At 36.0% G+C, this 18,263-nt stretch overlaps 1 protein-coding gene across 1 annotated transcript in view; it reads right to left on the bottom strand.

Annotated features, from left to right (window-relative positions):
- The window catches only part of SLC2A13 (solute carrier family 2 member 13), a 428,575-nt gene that overhangs the window by 209,155 nt on the left and 201,157 nt on the right, over positions 1 to 18,263 (bottom strand). Inside the window, 1 exon segment of the mRNA XM_019934622.3 lies at positions 17,349 to 17,457. Within this exon segment, the coding sequence (XP_019790181.2) occupies positions 17,349 to 17,457 (109 nt within the window).

Here is an 18,263-nt window from a genome sequence, read left to right as displayed (position 1 = left end):
AGTTACATCAATATTTACCAATCTTTCATAGCAGTACAGAGTTTAATAAAAAATAAATAATTTTCCTATTTTATTTAAGTTAACCACATTAATTTCTTTAGTGACTCTCACCTAATTGTTACGATATCCTATGCAGTCCTTTATGAAAGGGATAAATTCCAAAATACAAAAGGAGCCTATTGCTTCAACTGGGCATGGATTTGATGCACTTCTTTATTTGGTTGGTTAAATATTTATAAATGTAAATATTTATAATACTGAAAAAAGGTTGTTTGGAATTTATTGGAAAAATTCAAATAATGTGTAGAACATTAAAGCAGTGAGAAATAAAATGTCCCTCAAAACACAATAAATTCATCCTCAGTCATTAAAATATGTGAATAACAGTAATCCTTTTTATTTAAGTAATTCTTTCCACTCAAAGACAAGGGAGATTGTGACTGATAACTATTTTGAGGAAGTGAATAATACCCCTTTAGTCAGTTTTTAAGAATATCCTACATGTACATTTCAGGTTTAGAGGCTTGGGAAGTTTCAAAGACATATGTCATAACGAGTGCTCTCAGGAAACATTATAGATACTTTTCTGATGAGGAATTTCAAAAATTCAAACATATTTATATGGTTCTGACATTTATAAAAGTGGGAGCCGAGAGATGAATTGCATGCTCAACATTCTATAATAAATGAGTGAGACATGTAATATTGTTTTGTAAACTGCTCTTAAGTATTTTGACATATCTTTCCCTGGTATTTTAACAGCCATATCATCATTTCAATAGATAACAAATCTTTACAATTTTATAAACTGTATACAGCTCTAACTTTAAATGTGAAGAATTTTTATAGGTTTCATTTATAGAGAAAATTCTCTTCCTGATGCTATTTGATTGAGAAAGGCTGCTCAGCTGATGGAGCAATCCATCAAGGTGTCGGTACATAATTAATAGTATCTTTAGAACCAACGCATTTAGTTTGTTCACATACAAATTAAACAGTAATAGATTGTGCACTAAGCATTTTAAAGAGATAACATTCCTGTCAGCCAAATATCTATAGTTCTTGCATTAAAATCAAATGGTGTGGTGCTTCTGAGTCGAGAAATAATGTTTCTCTCATTCTCTTTATGAAATGCTCCATTACATTTTGTGCATTTTATAGAATTTTTTAAAATCTTGAATTTCACAAGTTTACTTCTACCTTTGATCCATGATACCAAAATACTTATAGAGTTTAATATTTTCTTCCAGGTATATACAGAATAATGATCAATGTACAGAGTAAACTAATTGAAAACTGGTGAGGCATATGAATTAAAAAGTTTCGTGGAAAAAGTATAAACATATTAATCAAAGCATATCCTTGCCTTTTTCTCCCCCAAATGTCATTTAAAATATAAAATCTTTAATATACTATAAGTTAGTTCAGGATGTCATGGGCTATTAAAGTTAATAAATGTTTTATATTTCAAAGAAGCATATTCATTATATCTGGCCTACATCTAATTAGAATGTATCTTTTCTAAAAAACTAATACCTAACAAGAAAAGAATATTGCATTTGCTATTGTTACCCTCAAAGCTGTTTTTCAAAATCAATATGCAATGCTATAGAAACTTGGCTAAATTTTGTTTCATATTCAAAATTTTTATTTTAAGGGACATTCAGAAAAGCTAAAGGATATGCTTTAATTTGATGAATTTATTAAGCTTCAGTATGTTCAAAGCACTGTGCTGGTATACAAAACATGACTGTCTTATTTCAACATTTATTAAGCTCCTATGGAAGTGTGGAATACAAAAATAAACAGTACATACTCTTGAAGTCCCTGAAATAAGTAATTAAATAAATTAAACTTCAAGTTAATTGGACACAAACATTAAAATATAAATTAAAACATATGTGTAATTGTAAGCTTAGTATCAAATGCATATATTGTTGAAAAATGAATTAAATTTCCAGTAACAAGAGCCTGGTATATGTTTAAGAATTTATTACTTACATTACTTCATTTTGATTCTCTCCTATAGCAACATTATTTCTAAAAGGGAAACAATGTTTTAACACAACATCTATTTCAAAGATCAAAGAATGATATTTCAGACGTCAGAAAAAAAACTTAGGGCTTCCCTGGTGGCACAGTGGTTGAGAGTCCGCCTGCCGATGCAGGGGACACGGGTTCGTGTCCCAGTTGGGGAAGATTCCACATGCCGCGGAGCGGCTAGGCCCGTGAGCCACGGCTGCTGAGCCTGCACATCCGGAGCCTGTGCTCCGCAACGGGAGAGGCCACAACAGTGAGAGGCCCACGTACCGCAAAAAGAAAAAAAAATTTCATGTCACAGAGCACTAAGTGTCACTAAGCACTAAGTTTTGATATGCTTTTGCCCAGTTTCCGCTTACTAATTCGAGTAAAAAATCTTAGACTAAAAAAGCCTATAAAGTAAATCCATGCTATTTCTTTCTCTTTTTTTAATTGAAGTATAGTTGATTTACAATGCTATTTCTAATATGTAAATTTACTGATTTAATTTGAGAGCCTGCCAATCCTTCATTCAGGCTCTGACTACACTTTCTGTGTGAGTGGTGGTACCAAGAGTGCTTCCTCTAATAAATGAGCAATACATAAAATAGAACTAAAATCCTAGATTCTCTACTATACAGATGATGAGAGTTAAGATTTTTAAATCTTAAAATTTTTGAAGATATACTAAGTACAGAACTAATTTTTATAGTGAAATAGTTGTTTATTTTTGTTAATCAACTACTAACTACTGTTAGTCAACTACTGCACTGTAAGGCTAAAGAGAGGAAATGGGATCCAGGAAACAGGGAAGCTAATGAGAAGAGAAGTAAAGAGAATTCCTACAGCTGTGCCTGGACAGCATCCTGATAGGGGGATGGGGCAGGCAGGATAATGGAGGCTCCAGGAGGAGGGTCAGCAAGGAAGGCAAGGCATGGGGAAGCAGAAGTACAAGGATGGATTTCTTAATGTTTCTTATTAGGTTTAACCAACGAGAGAGGGGTTTCGCAGTTCCACTGAGGAGTGTGCAGAAAGGATTAATGAGGGGTACACACAACACTGAGCAAATTAAAGGAGGAGGCAATTATTTACAATAGGGGAGGAAAAAATGTTGGTACGCATGTATCAATCAGTTCACCAGGCCAGGCTCAGGCAGAGTAAGGTAGAGAAAGATGGAGGTGTCACCTGAGTAGCAAACAGAAGATGTGCAGCACAATGGAAGTACACATACTCACAGCGCACTGAGTTGCTCAGTTGGAAACAACATTTCTGTAGTCACAATGTTGAAAACAGTGAACATTAGTTAATCCCAAAACTTGAGATATAATTATAAAGGTGGGCGGAATTGTGTGAATGTGAATGTGAATGGAGGTGGTTGGAAGAAGTATCTTCTGTAATGGAAGGTCAATACAGAATTGCAAACATTGAAATCATTAAAAATTATATAAATATTATTTACTTAGAAATACAGATAGTGTTAATATGGAGAGAAGTATCTAAAAGAAGTGAAAGTAACTGTCCTTGGAGAGTAGAACTTGAAGTAGAGGATGAGGGACAGGGACAACTGCTTTTCATGGTAAACCTTATACTACCTTGACTCTTGTATATGTAATACCACAATAAAAATTAAACTCAAAATATAAAATACGAATAACGTTAAAATGAGCCTGTGACTTTTTTAACCCACCACATAAATGACCCAGATTCAAGAGCATGGTTTATTGTTTATTGAAAAAACTTTAAAATCAGGAAAATAGGAAAACTTGTTTTACTGTGCTTTAATAGATCAATCTTCAAATTAGTCAAGCCATTTGATTCATATTCTACTATCAAAATAACCAGCTAACCAATATTTTTCACCTGGTTGTTGAAACACTGTGTACATGGAACCTAAGTTACCAGTATAATTTTAATAACCAAATTAATTCATAAATTGGCTTTCTAATGAACATGTGGGAACAAACGATTACTATATGATCCATGTTGAGAAGCCCTAATCGTTTCAGATTTTTTGGTTTTAGAAATCATTTGAATTATCAACTAATATATCCATATTAGAGATAACCATTTATATACAAACATACTAACAATTGATACATGGGAATGATCTTGTGCCCCTTTCACCTCATCTACTTCCTTCCTCCCCTACCAGGGGCAAGACAAACACCCTACAATAACCAGAGTTCTCATCACTACAACCAGCTGCCCTTGCCAATGCCTTTGCTGTTGCCACTCCCTCTCCTGTGCACCCATTCTCCTGCTGACAGGGTCTGGTACCTACCTACACCCACACCTGTACCTGGGCCTCCTGACCATCTGTGTTCTTTCATTCTACTCCCATCTGGAACTGGTGCTACAGGAATTCTGGGGCTAGGGAAAATACACTTGGAATCTTGAGTTGCAACTTGGAAGTTTTCCTACAACAGCAATGATATGATTGTTTCAGCACTTCAGATATGGTAAGGCATAAGGGGATTTTGTATAACAGTTTAACATAGCCACATAGTTAACCACTGGGAAATTTCCAACTGAATTTTAAATCCTTAGAAGATAACCAATTAGTAAGTTTGAGGTACACTCTGTAAAGATTAGTGAAAGAAAGAAATACTCTCCCACAAAACAAACAGCCAGAACATAAATACCTACAATTTTAAATACTTATCTGAATTTACTTGTTTGTATTTTACCCTAAATATAAAAATGTTATTATAGATTTAATTTATTGTATATTATTCTGTATTATTATAGTATAGTTTTATTGAGGTCCAATAATGGAGTCCTCATTTTGTTACTCATGAAGCTATTCTTCTCTTTACTGATTGTTGCAAAGATTCATCTCACTGAACTGACCCTGTGCAATACAATTTGGCAATCCAGTTCGTTCATTTGGGATAAACCCAAATGCTATACAAATACCTTTCTTCCATGCTGTTTTCAGTTCTGTGTTTTAATGGAATGAGGGATATACAGGAGTGATTTTGATTTTACTATATATTACTCCAATACTTCTCCAACTACGAGGTTTGCCAATTCAGAGATTTGGGTAAAGAGGAAAATAGAAAAGGTATTTTTTCTCAGTTGTTTAATAAATTTACTAAGGATTTAGAAAAGTCAGGCACTTCAAATAAAGGTAGAGTGCAGTATGACTACATTTTTTGACCATTAAAGCAAAATAAATAAATGCTCCAACATGTGACCCCCCAAGACACTTAGGTTCCCCATCTTTCAAAACTTCACCAAGACTTTACTATAAAGAAACAGCAAAGGGCACATGATCATCAGTGACATCATTTGGTTCTAAAGAAGGGAAACAGAAGAAGCATTTGTCCACATTTCCAATGCTACCAATATTTTCTGAGTGTCTACTGTATGCTGAGCAAAATTTAAAGGTGAATAAGACAGATGAGGGCTCTACTCTCATGAGCTTATTAACAAACAAGTAAACAAAGAGGATAATTTTAGGCAGTGATAAATACTATGAAGAAAATAAATGGAGAGAGATATCAGTGAAGGGAGGAGGTCAAATAGGGTCAAGGCCTATCTGAGGAGTTGACATTTAAATTCAGACACAAGTGACAAGGAACCAGCCACTCGGAAGATCTAGAGAAAGATCTTTCCAGGCAGAAGGAAAAGCAACTACAAAGTATCTAAGGTGGGAACAAACATAGAGAGTTTGAGAAACAAATGAAAGGAAAAAAGCCATTGTGCTTGAAACCTGGTGAGTGCTGGGGTGAGTAGCAGGAGATGAGGATGGTAAACAAGATGTGGGCCCAAAGAGCAGAGTCACAGGAACATGGTGAAAAGCTGGGCTGATTTTAAGTGTGATGGAAAGCTACCAGAAGTTTCTGAGTAATGGAGAGTTAAGATCTTAATTCTGGCTGCTCTGTGGAGAATGAATGGTTTATGGAGGGTAAACATGGAAACAGAAAGACCAGTTAGGAGACTGACAATTGCAATAAATGAGACAATAGTGGCTAGTGTGGCTGGTAGTAGTGGAGATGCAGATAAGGGGAAGGATATACACTACACCATAGAGCTGAAGTTCCCAAGCTTGTTTGCTTCATGGAGCCCTTCGTGTCTGAGTAATTTTTTTCAGCACCGCTAAGCCAAAAGAAATACCTAATGGTTCTGTTTATTAAAGTAAAACTACTTAATACTGGTAGTCTGAGCATGTAGTGTTTCCCTCACACATTTAATTTAAAATATCCCTCGGCTCCCCTGTAAGGAGTGTCTCATGCCTCTGCACAGTTCGAAAATCATGGTTTTGGGGCTAAGACTTACTGGAGAACTAGACTGGGAAGTAAACAGAGAAGAAAATCAACAATGATTCCTGGGTTTTGGACCTGAGCAACTGGATAGATGGGAGCACTACTCACTGAGATGGGTAAGAATGAAGGAAAACACAACCACCCTGGAAGATAGATTATATCCCATTTGTAAATAAGAAAGCTGAGACTTCGAGTGGCTGTGTAAGTCATTCAAGGTAGCACAACTGGTCAGGAAACATGGTAAAATTTGACTCCAGATCTGTCTGATGCCAAATAAAACAATAATGTAATAAATAATGAGCTGCTATAAGTTAGTCACCTTAGAGTACATTAAATATGGTATCTCATTTAATTCTAACAATACTGTTAGATAGATCTGATTCCGACGTCACCTACAGCAATTCCCTCTTAGTTGATAAAAATGATTGTAAAGTGTTGGCAAATGGTAGTCTCATCCACTTAGTCTCAAAAAAATTTTTTTAATGTGGAATGAAGGTCTTGAGGGTAGAAGATGAAACTGAATATTTTACAAATATCCACAGCTTTGCTGTAATGATTAGACTATATTGCTATTCCTAAAATCAGAGCAATCTAAATCATCTGCCCTCATTTTTATCCAACCTTGAACAGGACATACATGCGAAAGTTCTAAGTAGACTATTAATTGAATGTTGATTTCTTAGGGCAGGTGGCACAACCTTAACCATCTTGATGGTGCCCAGCCATGGAGAGTAGCAGGGAATGTGGGGAACTGGAGAGGACACATAGGCTCCAAGAGGCAATGCAGTCCCCTTGAAATCTGGACTTTAGAGTGAAATTTAACAAGTGCAAAAATTCTGTCCTTTCCAAAGAAAACATGTCTCGGGGCTAAATTTAGTCCTTGCAAATAGTCTTAGATACAGAATTAAACTTCTCCAACAAAGTTATGACAAGTGACTGAGGGGAGAACCTTAAGGAAGTTGAAGAAGATCATCAAAAGAATCCAGGAGGAGACTGTTAATTCTATGCAGGAAACTGTAGTTAAAATCACATAGTTAGGGCTTCCCTGGTGGTGCAGTGGTTGAGAGTCTGCCTGCCGATGCAGGGGACACGGGTTCGTGCCCCGGTCCGGGAAGATCCCACATGCCGCAGAGCGGCTGGGCCCGTGAGCCATGGCCGCGGAGCCTGTGCGTCCGGAGGCTGTGCTCCGCAACGGGAGAGGACACAACAGTGAGAGGTCTGTGTACCACAAAAAAAAAAAAAAAAAAAGAAGAAAAGAAAAAAAAATCACATAGTTAAATATACTCTATACGTTTTCTATTTTCTGGTACTGTGTGTTTTTACCGAAATGGAAACAGGAGCACCTTATATTTCGTTGTGTATATTTTAATCTGCCCAGTAAAAAATAATCTTATCAAAATAAATGAAGATGTTCCAGCAGGGAACACTGTTCATTTTTCTCCCTGCCATGAATGACATGTCATTAGACTATTTGTCTCTGCATCTAGCAGCTTAATAGCATTTGAAATCCTGCAATTCTATCAGCCACAGGAAGTACTATCACAAATGTGGATAGAAGTCACTACCTTAGCTCTTCAGTTGCCCTAAGAAGGAACCAAGAGCTCTGTCTTCAGAATTTTTGTCATGGGACCTTCAGTGTTGAAACCCAAACTAAAGAGTATCTAACCAATATTATAAATTAGTAGAAATGTCATTATAACTTGTCACTAATTCTAAAGATAAGAACTCATTTGGCAGTGGTTTTGAAAAATCCTGTTCTCAAATCTTGAATGTCATTGCTTTTGTTTTCCTGAGGTCATAACCGCAAACTAGTTAAGGAAGACACTCACATAGTCAGACAGAGACAGATCCAGCATAACACCATACTATGACCATGGTGATGAACAGAATAAAAACAAAAGAGTCAGTAGGAACAAAAATCTAGCTGGCTCTCCCTGGGGAGTACTTTGAGAGGGGGCAATTTTATTATTTGTTTAGTCTTTCTGGGGAAATAAAAAAATAAATCTGCAGTTTTATAAAGCATAAATGTTAAATAAAGCACAAACAAATAAAGCACAATAACTGTTATGACAGATATCTACTCAGAGTGCTACAGGAGGTTAAAGGAGGATCATCTGAATCAGCTCCTGAGTGTAGGGAAATGGCATGTGACCTGAGTTGGGAGAACGGGATGTATGAAGGCCCTGAGGCTTCAATTAATCATCACCTAAAGCAGAGGATGTTCCATATAGCAGGAGGCAAAAGCATGTGAGAAGTGGTCGGACACAGGATGGTGCAGAGATGGACAAAAGTCAGACCATGAAGGGCTCTAGACTTTGAGCTCTGCTGAATGCTATGGCTACCATTAAATGATTTTAAGTCAAGATAGGATAAGATTTGACTTTGTTTTGGAAAGTTCACATGCAGAGATAAGAAGGATAAAATGAGGGACATGAGATTTATTGCAGAAAAATTCTCTGTGCACCTCCTCCTATGGTATTGCCCAGCTGTCTGGCCTCACATCCTCCCTCACAAAGGGAGGTTCACTTTGATTTTTCTCTCTTAGGAATTAGCAACTGAGACAATTCCAGTCAATCTTTTGTGATGCTTGAACTTAGAAGTATATCCAAGGTTATGGTGGCAGAGTGTGATCACATATGAGCAAAACCAGAGAAAGATTTCAAAGAGAAAGAAGGAAGAGAATGCATATAGCCAGAGAGAAACAAGAAAACAATATCACATGGACACAGAGGCTGTGTTTCTGGTTTCAGCCCTGATGAAATAAAAATTCGTATTTTAAGGCAAGACAAGAAAAAATTTAAATGTAAAAATTTTCTCTGCCCATTTTGGCCTCTACCCTTCCTTCTAGTGTACATCTACATTATGCCTTAACCAGACTTCCCCAATAGGAGAAATACCGGCTGAACCACATAGATCAATTTTCCCCCTTCTGGCACCAGTGATGTAGCTCCTTAGAAGGTAACACTGATTTCTCAATCCTGTAAGGGGTCACAATGACCCACTATTTTCCTTGTAGGTGCAGACATCTTTGGTGAACTTTATGCATGTCCAATGCCAATTTATCATTTCCCTTAAAGATAACAATTGGTGCAGAACAGACTAGTCAAACAACCTGAGGAGATACTGGGCCAAACCTACTGGAAGTTCTTAGCTTAAATACTTACTTATGACCTACTAGCTATGTTACTTCTATTCTGCCTATTTTATAAGATTATTGTTTCTTGCATTACCAAATGTATGACTGAGTGTCAGATAAAATTAATGATGATTAGGTAACTTGAAACGATTGAGCAAATATATAGTTCTATAAGATCAATGATTGTAATAATACTGTAACTCTAGATATGGGAAGAAGCAATGAGAGGGAACCATTTCCTGGATCATAACAGACTAGTAAAGCAGTGGTCCAGAGGCTTTGGCTACTGGTAACAGGGCCTAGTCCAGTAGTAGCACATTGAGTGGCCTATCAATGAAGTCCTTGCCTGATCTGGGAATGAGCATTCCTAGCACTGTGGGACAAACTGGTCACGAATGCCTCCCAAACCTTGGTCAAAATTAAGACTGAAAGGGAAGGGATTATAAAATAAAGAATGTTGCCCACCACTTCTACAAGAATCAAGTCATTAATCACTGCGGTCGCTGACCTACAATATACCCAGAAAGGAATTCCAGGCAAAGATCAGGATGAGGTAAAAGTGACAGAACTACCCCTCATAGTTAGATATTTTCAGGAGAAATTTTTATGAACCTGATTCTTGTGTCTTCCCATACCTATAAAAGCACTAAAACCATTAACTAAGATGTCTACTCCTAGTGACTAGCAGTGACCTTCTACCGAGATGTGTGCCTGGTTGCATGTACTCCCTTCACCAAAATCACACATATACTGGCCTCTCCCTTTACCTCTTCAGAAGATTCTCAGAGCTCTCTGAGAGACTGTCTCCCAGGTTATAATCCTCAGCTTGGCCCAAGTAAAGAAATTTTCCATTTCTTTCTTAGATTGACTACTGATTAATGTTTTTGTTGACAGCCTCTTGGTAGGTGCAGCTGTATTTCTTGACTTCAGTCCCTGTGCCCCTACTGTAAACTGCCCTGATTTTTCTTAAGTTAGGTTGGAGTAAGATTCAAATACTTGCAAATACAATGAACCCTAACTAAAGCAGGGCCTAAACTCGGACAGATAATGAAAATGAAGAGAATAGGAAGGATATAAAAGGTGTTAAGGGAGTCAAATTAAGGAAATTGCGACTGGCTGGATTTGGATGTCTTGGCTCCCCAGCCATAGTCTTGGGCACCCACTAGTCATACCCTTCACTGAGATGGCGATAATAGGAGGAGGGGCAGAATTGGTGAGAAACAATAGGGATTCAGTCTTGAGATTGATGAGAGTAGGATATCCAAATAAAAATCCCAGCAGTTGAATATGACTGTGCATCTCAGAGGAGTTCTGATCTGGAAATGGAGGCTAAGCCATCTCTTCCATGTAGCTGGTCATTGAAATGATGGAAGTGAACAAAATCTCCCAGCAGAGTTGTAAGCCAAGGCCTGCGGAGCACCAGCCTTAAAGTATAAATTGAGAAGAAAAAGTCATGAAGGAGACTCAAGATGAAATGCTATGACGTGCCAATAAGGGAAAATTTTTAAAGAGAACGCTGGCCAAGTGAGGACATCCCAGATACCTGACTAACTGAGAGGATAACAAATGTGAGTGTGAGAAGAGTAGAACCAAACTCCCCAACAACCTCTAAGTACCTCCTGTGTGGCAGACATTTCATGCCTCACTTCATCTTCAAAGCAACCTTTCAAGACAGGTGACAGTATATCCTTTTAAAGGTAAGGGAAAAGACCAAAGTTCCCTGGGGATGGGCTATGTCATATTGTGTTTATCTAGTCCCTGGAGGACTGCCTTCCACCGATTTGTTTAAAGAATGAACATTTTTACAATTTTGTAATAGTGTACCTGGAACTAACTGGACTGGTTACTCTCAAACTCACATATGATTTGGGGGGCAAGGTTCTGCTTCAGGGACACAGCAGGCCTATTTCCTGGGGCACATCCCTGGATTTCATGCTGTTATTTCAACTCATTAACAGCATCTTCTCAACTCATCTAACAGCATTTCTTCTGCTTACCTTTCAGCAAAACATATCAGTCAGAGAAAGGGCAGTCAAGGAAACCATATTTTCATATCACCAAAGATGTCCTGAAGAACCCAAATCTTAGTTGCTGATACTTTACAAACCAGTGGAGATAAATTTCGATTAATTATCACAGAACCTTAAATTCACATCTGACTTGGAAAACATGCCAAAAGAATTTGACTATCTTTTGATGTAAACCACAAGTCATGCCACCCAGGGTATACTTAGTCACAGATCCCCCACTTCCTAAGGAGGCATTATTAGCTCCTATTGTTCAAAAGTCATTGAGGTCTTTTCTGGTTCGCTTATATGTGGAATCTAGAAAAATGGTACAGATGAACTTATTTGCAAAGCAGAAATAGAGTCACAGATGTAGAGAACTAACTTATGGTTACCAAGGAGGGAAGAGGGGATGTGATGCGTTGGGAGATTGGGACTGACATACATACACTACTATGTATAAAATAGAAAACTAATGAGAACCTACTGTATAGCACAGGGAACTCTACTCAGTGTTCTGTGGTGACCTAAATGGGAAGGAAATCTAATAAAGAGTGGATATATGTACACGTATGACTGACTCACTTTGCTGTACAGCAAGAAACTAACACAACACTGTAAAACAACTATACTCCAATAAAAATTAAAAATAAAAGTCATTGAAGTCTTTTCTCCCTGACTTAAGAGGTAACGAATGTATCTAATACTGAAGCAGACAACACTCCTACCACATTTATAAGTTAGAAGAAAAACACTATTTTGACTTCTTTCTATATATTGAAAATTAGAGACAAGTATGAAAAAAAGGGTATTACAACAATTTATCTTCTACAAAGGATGCTTCAAATGCTGGACTGATGGATAGGTTTGGGCCAAAGAGAATGAATCAACTATGGAATGGCCCTGCTTTCCACAAATGCTCTGGAATTTCTAAGCTGCAACACACAGTGAGCAGAAGGGAAGTTATTTACATAGTCTCAGTTCCCCTCTTGGGCCTGAACCATACAGGATATTTCATTTAATCACAAGAACCACAGGAGATATTCTTCCTGATTTTCAGGTCACTGAGGCTCTGAGAAGTTAAGAAGCTTGTGGAGTTTACACAGCTAGCAAGCATGATGGGTTTCGATTTAAATTCAGATCTAACACCATAGGTTGTGTTAATATCTGATGTACCATGTTTCTACCCCCAAAATGACTCCATATAAAGAAAAATTTTAAAATAACAAAAAATCGTTTATATGTGCCCTCTTTATTTTCGAGGTAGAATCACTCATTTTTTCTGTGTTCATATAGCATATTAATTTGTTTTTTTATAATACTGCATTATAATTATTTGGTCTGTCTGCTTAGGTAGAATACAGACTTCTCAAAGACAAGAATTTTAGTTTCCAAATATCTGAAGCTCTATCAACAATATAGTAAATGCTGGTTGAAGAATAAATAAATGAATACTTTAGCAGATGTAGTTTTAAGATTCCTATTACAGGACACAATTATTTGTGAATTATAAAAAGAAAACAAAAGATTATAATATTCAAGAAAATATACTCTCACCATCTCTTATGAAACTCCCATTTTATTGCTTACATTTTTCTTTTTAGATTAAAATCAATCTCCTGATAACTTTTCACTCAAGAAAGGTTTAAAGTAGTTCAAACGCAAATGTTTGAGCTTCCACTTTCACTTGAAACTCCATTTTTCCTCGTTCAAATGTACATTAAAGTCCATCTATTTCACTTTATAGGTAATTAGAATGAAGGCAGTTATCTGGCATGCCCAAAGTTCCATGGTGGAGACAGATCTTGAAAGTAATTATCCTGATTCCTGGGTCAATATTCTTCCCAGCACTCTAATCTCATCTTTCAAAAGAGTGAATCATGAAACTGAACATTTCCTCATTCATTCAATGACTTTCACCCAATTAACACAAATGACTAAAATACACTCATCTTGAAACATTCCAATGAGATAAGCATATTATCTTTCAATAGTTTTTTGGATTATGTTCTGAGCCCTACTGAGGATGCAGAGAGAGGAGAAGGCTCACATTAGTGAGTTAGTATTTTGGTCCACTCATGCTGCCTGCTGAGGACCTCAGAGAGAGTAAAGCATCACCTCTGGTTCAGACTTACAACATAAGAGAGCATAAATCCTTATCCTTTTCTTCTTATTTCCTGTCACCTTTATTTTTCTCTGCATTTACCACCATCTGGCCTGATTGTTGTGTCATGTTTCCTGATTGCATGGTAATTTTTTACACTAGGAGAGCTTGTTGGGATAAAATATGAGAATGGAACAGATTCAGAAATATTGCACTTATGAAATTAAATTAATTAAATATGATTAACAAATATCATACCATCAGCCTGGCCTGCCCAAGAACTCTAGATCAGAGTATAAAGCAAAGGCCTCAACTGGGTACCAGTAGATTAAATAGTCTGATGAGTTTTATGATTCTTGAGATGGATGCAATTACTTTAGCACAGAGTTGCTTTGGACTTTTATCCTTGAGTGGTAGTGAATTTCACTAACTTTGATTTGTTGACTTATATTACCCCCAAACAAGCTTTAAAGAGTCAGCCCCGGGCATTTCAGGTGTTTTACAACTGAAGGGTAGCCCAGGTGACCTAGAGTCAGAAAATGAGGGTTCTACCCTCAGCTCTAAAACTTATTGTGTGAGTGGACAAGTCACTTTAACTCATTAAGCCTTTGCTGCCTTGGCTTGAGAATAAACAGAACTGCCCTGCCTACTTGACAGGATTTTTATAAAGAACAAGGGAGATCATGTCTATGAAAATATTTTATAGTGTTAGATATATATATATAAAACAGTAAACATTTTTGTTTTTATCATGACAATAATAAATAATTACACCATTAGACAGGCTAAGAGTTTTGTCCTATTTTTCCTTTTCTGTTAATATTTACTGAGCTAATACATGCTAGAGTAGTACTGGTATTAATGCTCAATAATGATACCTATTAAGATTATTATTGCAAGGGCATATTTTCCAAAATATTTTCTATTATCTCTTATAAATACAATAGAAGAAGTGACCCACTGGGGATTAAGGTAAAGCAGTTATAGAGGTAAGAATGATCTGCCCAGCCAATATAATTGCCTATTTCCCACCCCTCCTTTAAGTTAGTAGAAAAGGGAAGAGTAAGAAGAGATGAAGCTGGGAGCATTAACCTAAAAGAAGAGTAGCTTAAAAATAAAGGACTGGTATGGAGTCTCCAAAAGAAGTTCACACACCCACAGTTCCTTTTACCTGAAGATGACATAAAAAGCTTAAAATTCTGGATTTCCTTCTCTTTACTGAGGATTTTCTGTGTAACCTTAAAATAAGCCATTGAACCTCTTGGTCTTCCCAGGTAAAAATCTGATACCTTCCACCTGTCCAAGATGGACTGATTTTATGTTTATCAAGACATATCAAAATATAGCTTATTTTAAGTTCTTCAAAAGAAGCAAGATGCTATCAAACCCAGACAAACCAGCTGTCTTCTTTCTTTCTCTTTTTTTTCTCTCTCTCTCCCTCCCTACCTACCTGCCTACCTACCTAATTACTCACCCATACACATTTTGGTTGTGGTAATAATAATGTGGGAAGGATCCATTTATTAATAAAATTAAAATTCTTAGTCAGAAAATGGAAAATTATTGACATTATAACTAGGGTTTAGAATAGATCACATGAGAATTTCTTAAGAGAGCTGTCTTCACATTAATCATCATCATCTTCATCTATCATTACTCTCCCTTTTATTTTGACAGATGTGGAAATATTTTATTGGTCTGTGAGGCAGTGCAATAATATTCCAGGAATTTATCAGGAAAACAGAACTCCATTTGCTCTGTTCTTTCTCTCTTGTGAATAGAGAACAATCTATTCAGCTGCATGCTTGAAATTAAGTGATCAGAGTCATAACAGAAAATTGCCTCTTCTAAAAGTTAAATGTAGTGTCTGAAGTATGTAATGGTTTTAAGGTCTTAGAAGTCCTATGCATGATAGGATAGAAGAGGATGATAAGGTATGGGTTAGGATATAAACATAAGTTATACAAATAAAAGATACTTAAATACACTCACACCACATATATTTTTTTTTCACAGTAGAGAATGAAAAAACTAAATATTCCAAGAAGTAAATCTATTTCCTTAACTGAGACAGAACATTAAATAATTCATGGAGATAGAAATAAAGATCCCATGAGGGAGAAAAAAGAAAACTAAACATGGTAAGATTACATAATACAATTGTAAGGATGATTTCTCTTTCAGTATTTTCCCATATGATCTTTCTATGAACTTTTCTTGGCAAAAAATAGAATTCAAAATACCTCATATTTCAGGTTCACACAAACCTAGGGTGAAAGATGGATTTCATAAAAACATTTCAACTTCTACAGTTTATTAAGTAGAACAAACAAAAAATATTTTCAGAAATAGGGCATATTTTAATTTAGGTTGATAAATTAGATTTTCACATAGGGTTATTACCGCATTGCATTATTTGAAAGCTTGGTGCTAGCCTTGTTACAATTCCATATCATCACCACACTGAGGACAGTGGACGTGCCTCAGAAAAGTCACGGTGTGCAACATCCAGAAACAAAAATGCTGGGCACCATATCAACAGATGGGCCTAAATAGAGCTGATAAAGGTGAGGAAAAAGTGAAAATAAATGTTAGAGGGAAGGAGGAGAGAACCAATATTAAAAATGTAGTCCAGGAAGCTGAAGTCCAACAAGAATTACCATCAAAGTCAAATTCACAAACAGCGTGGATGTATTCAAGATGGAGTTTCTTAGCAAATTACAATTTAATCTAATTGGTCACTGGGCCCTAGCCATTATTTTAACTAATTCACTCTTCTCAAATTACCATGGAATAATTCATTATAACCCAAGTAATTATAAAGGAAAATATCAAGAGTCCCAAATACAAATGGTTTACTAGGTAAGTTTTAATTTTACATAATTTGTATTTTTCTAATGAATAGCTTTAACCAACAGGTAGTGGGGGAAAAGCTTCTAAGATTTAGGAGCTTTTCACCCAACAAACAGATTCTCAGCAAAAATCTTGGCTTTTCTCTAACCCACATTCTATCACCTAGGATCTTAAAAGTTCTCCATTGATATAGTCCTACACAGACCTTATGAAAATTTGAAATTCTGTATTAAACTGTGAGTTTATTTAATGTGTTTTTTCCTCCACCAGCCAGTATGCTCTGTAGGGCCAAGGACCATGTCTACTTTATTCACTGCTATGTATCTAGTACAAAATAGACCATCAAAAATGGGTTTAATATTGAATGAATGAAATGTGGTAGAACCCCCCACTATTCACCCTGCTCCACCCACAACACACATATAACTTTGGGAATTAGTCTGAAAACTAGAAAACAGGGAACTTGTGTGTCTTCCCTACTTCTCTGCTCCCACTCGATCCCTGGCCCACTGTACCCTGGTTGTAAAAAACATACTTCTATTAATGTTATTATCACATTGCATTGTAACTGACTGCCCTAAAAGGAAATGAACTAGTTATCTGTGTGTCCATTAATTTCTAATAATGCCAGGTGATTTCCTTTTGTTTTACCTTTTAATGTGAATCAAGGAATAGCTTATGAAAATGATATATTCAGTAGCTCAGAATATAAGGACATATTGGATGGCATAAAAGAGAAATTTTGTGAAATCAAATAAAGTCAATAATTACAACAAACAAAATGTCACTTCCTTCTAGTTACAATTTTACAGGATTTAAAAAATTGTAAGGTTAAGTATCTTCCAAAAGGAGAATTCTACACATTTAATAAAAACAAATCACCAAGAGTCCTACTCTTTTTTTTCCATATAAAATAATTCCTTCACAATCTTTTCAGTAAAAAGCCAGAAAGAAATACATACATGATGGTGTTAATGCCTGAGAGCTGTTGGAACATTTGTAGGCCACAACCCACAATTAAAGCTCGGCGAGTTGGGGGATAACTCAGCATTCTGCAGATCACAGGTCCAGCTTTTATAAAAAAGAAAGAAAAAGAAGGACATGTCTATTATTTTTAGCTCCCAGAGTAATTATTCCCATTAGGATAAATTTCCCCAAATCTCTGTGAAATCAACATGACTGGACATTTAAAAATAGAACATATGTATTTTTATAGAAACCTGGGCACAATATATTTTTGAAAACAGTACATATTTGAGTTAAAACTATAAAGTCAACATGAGAGAATTCAAGTTAAAGCGATTTATGGATACTAGAAAGATCTACATAACTGTTAACTGTCACAAATTATTCTTCCTTAAATCCTTATGAGCTGTATTAACCACTCTTTGTTCTGCTTCCTGGGCAATTAATTACTATTTAAAATCCATTCAATGTGGGACTATTTACAAAGTCACTGGAAAAATTGCTTTAATCAACTGAAAGAATGGCATTCATTAAAAACAATGAAACAAGTAACAGGATTCATTACAATTTATTTGGCTAAAGTAACAATATTCATTCCAATATATTTAATTCAAGTTAAGGAATTTGGGGGTGATATCAGACTTGGTTATGACTGCAATGGATATTATTAATAAAAATTACCCAAAAGGTAAAAAGAAGATGAAATTTAATGTCTATTTTATATAGGCATATATGTATGATATTTCTAGATATTTTTAATAGTTCCCTAAGAGGTATTCAATGATCATTTCAAAATATAAATGGGCTTTCAAAATGGTGCAGATCCCTTGGTCCCTATATCAGAACTCTAGACCACTTCTGAAAAGCTGTAGATCTGAACCACTGAGGCCTTAAGATGACTAACCAATTGA

This window comes from Tursiops truncatus, chromosome 11 (genome assembly GCF_011762595.2).
Source record: "Tursiops truncatus isolate mTurTru1 chromosome 11, mTurTru1.mat.Y, whole genome shotgun sequence".
Lineage (NCBI taxonomy): Eukaryota > Metazoa > Chordata > Mammalia > Artiodactyla > Delphinidae > Tursiops > Tursiops truncatus.
This window is presented reverse-complemented; position numbering and strand designations above follow the sequence as displayed.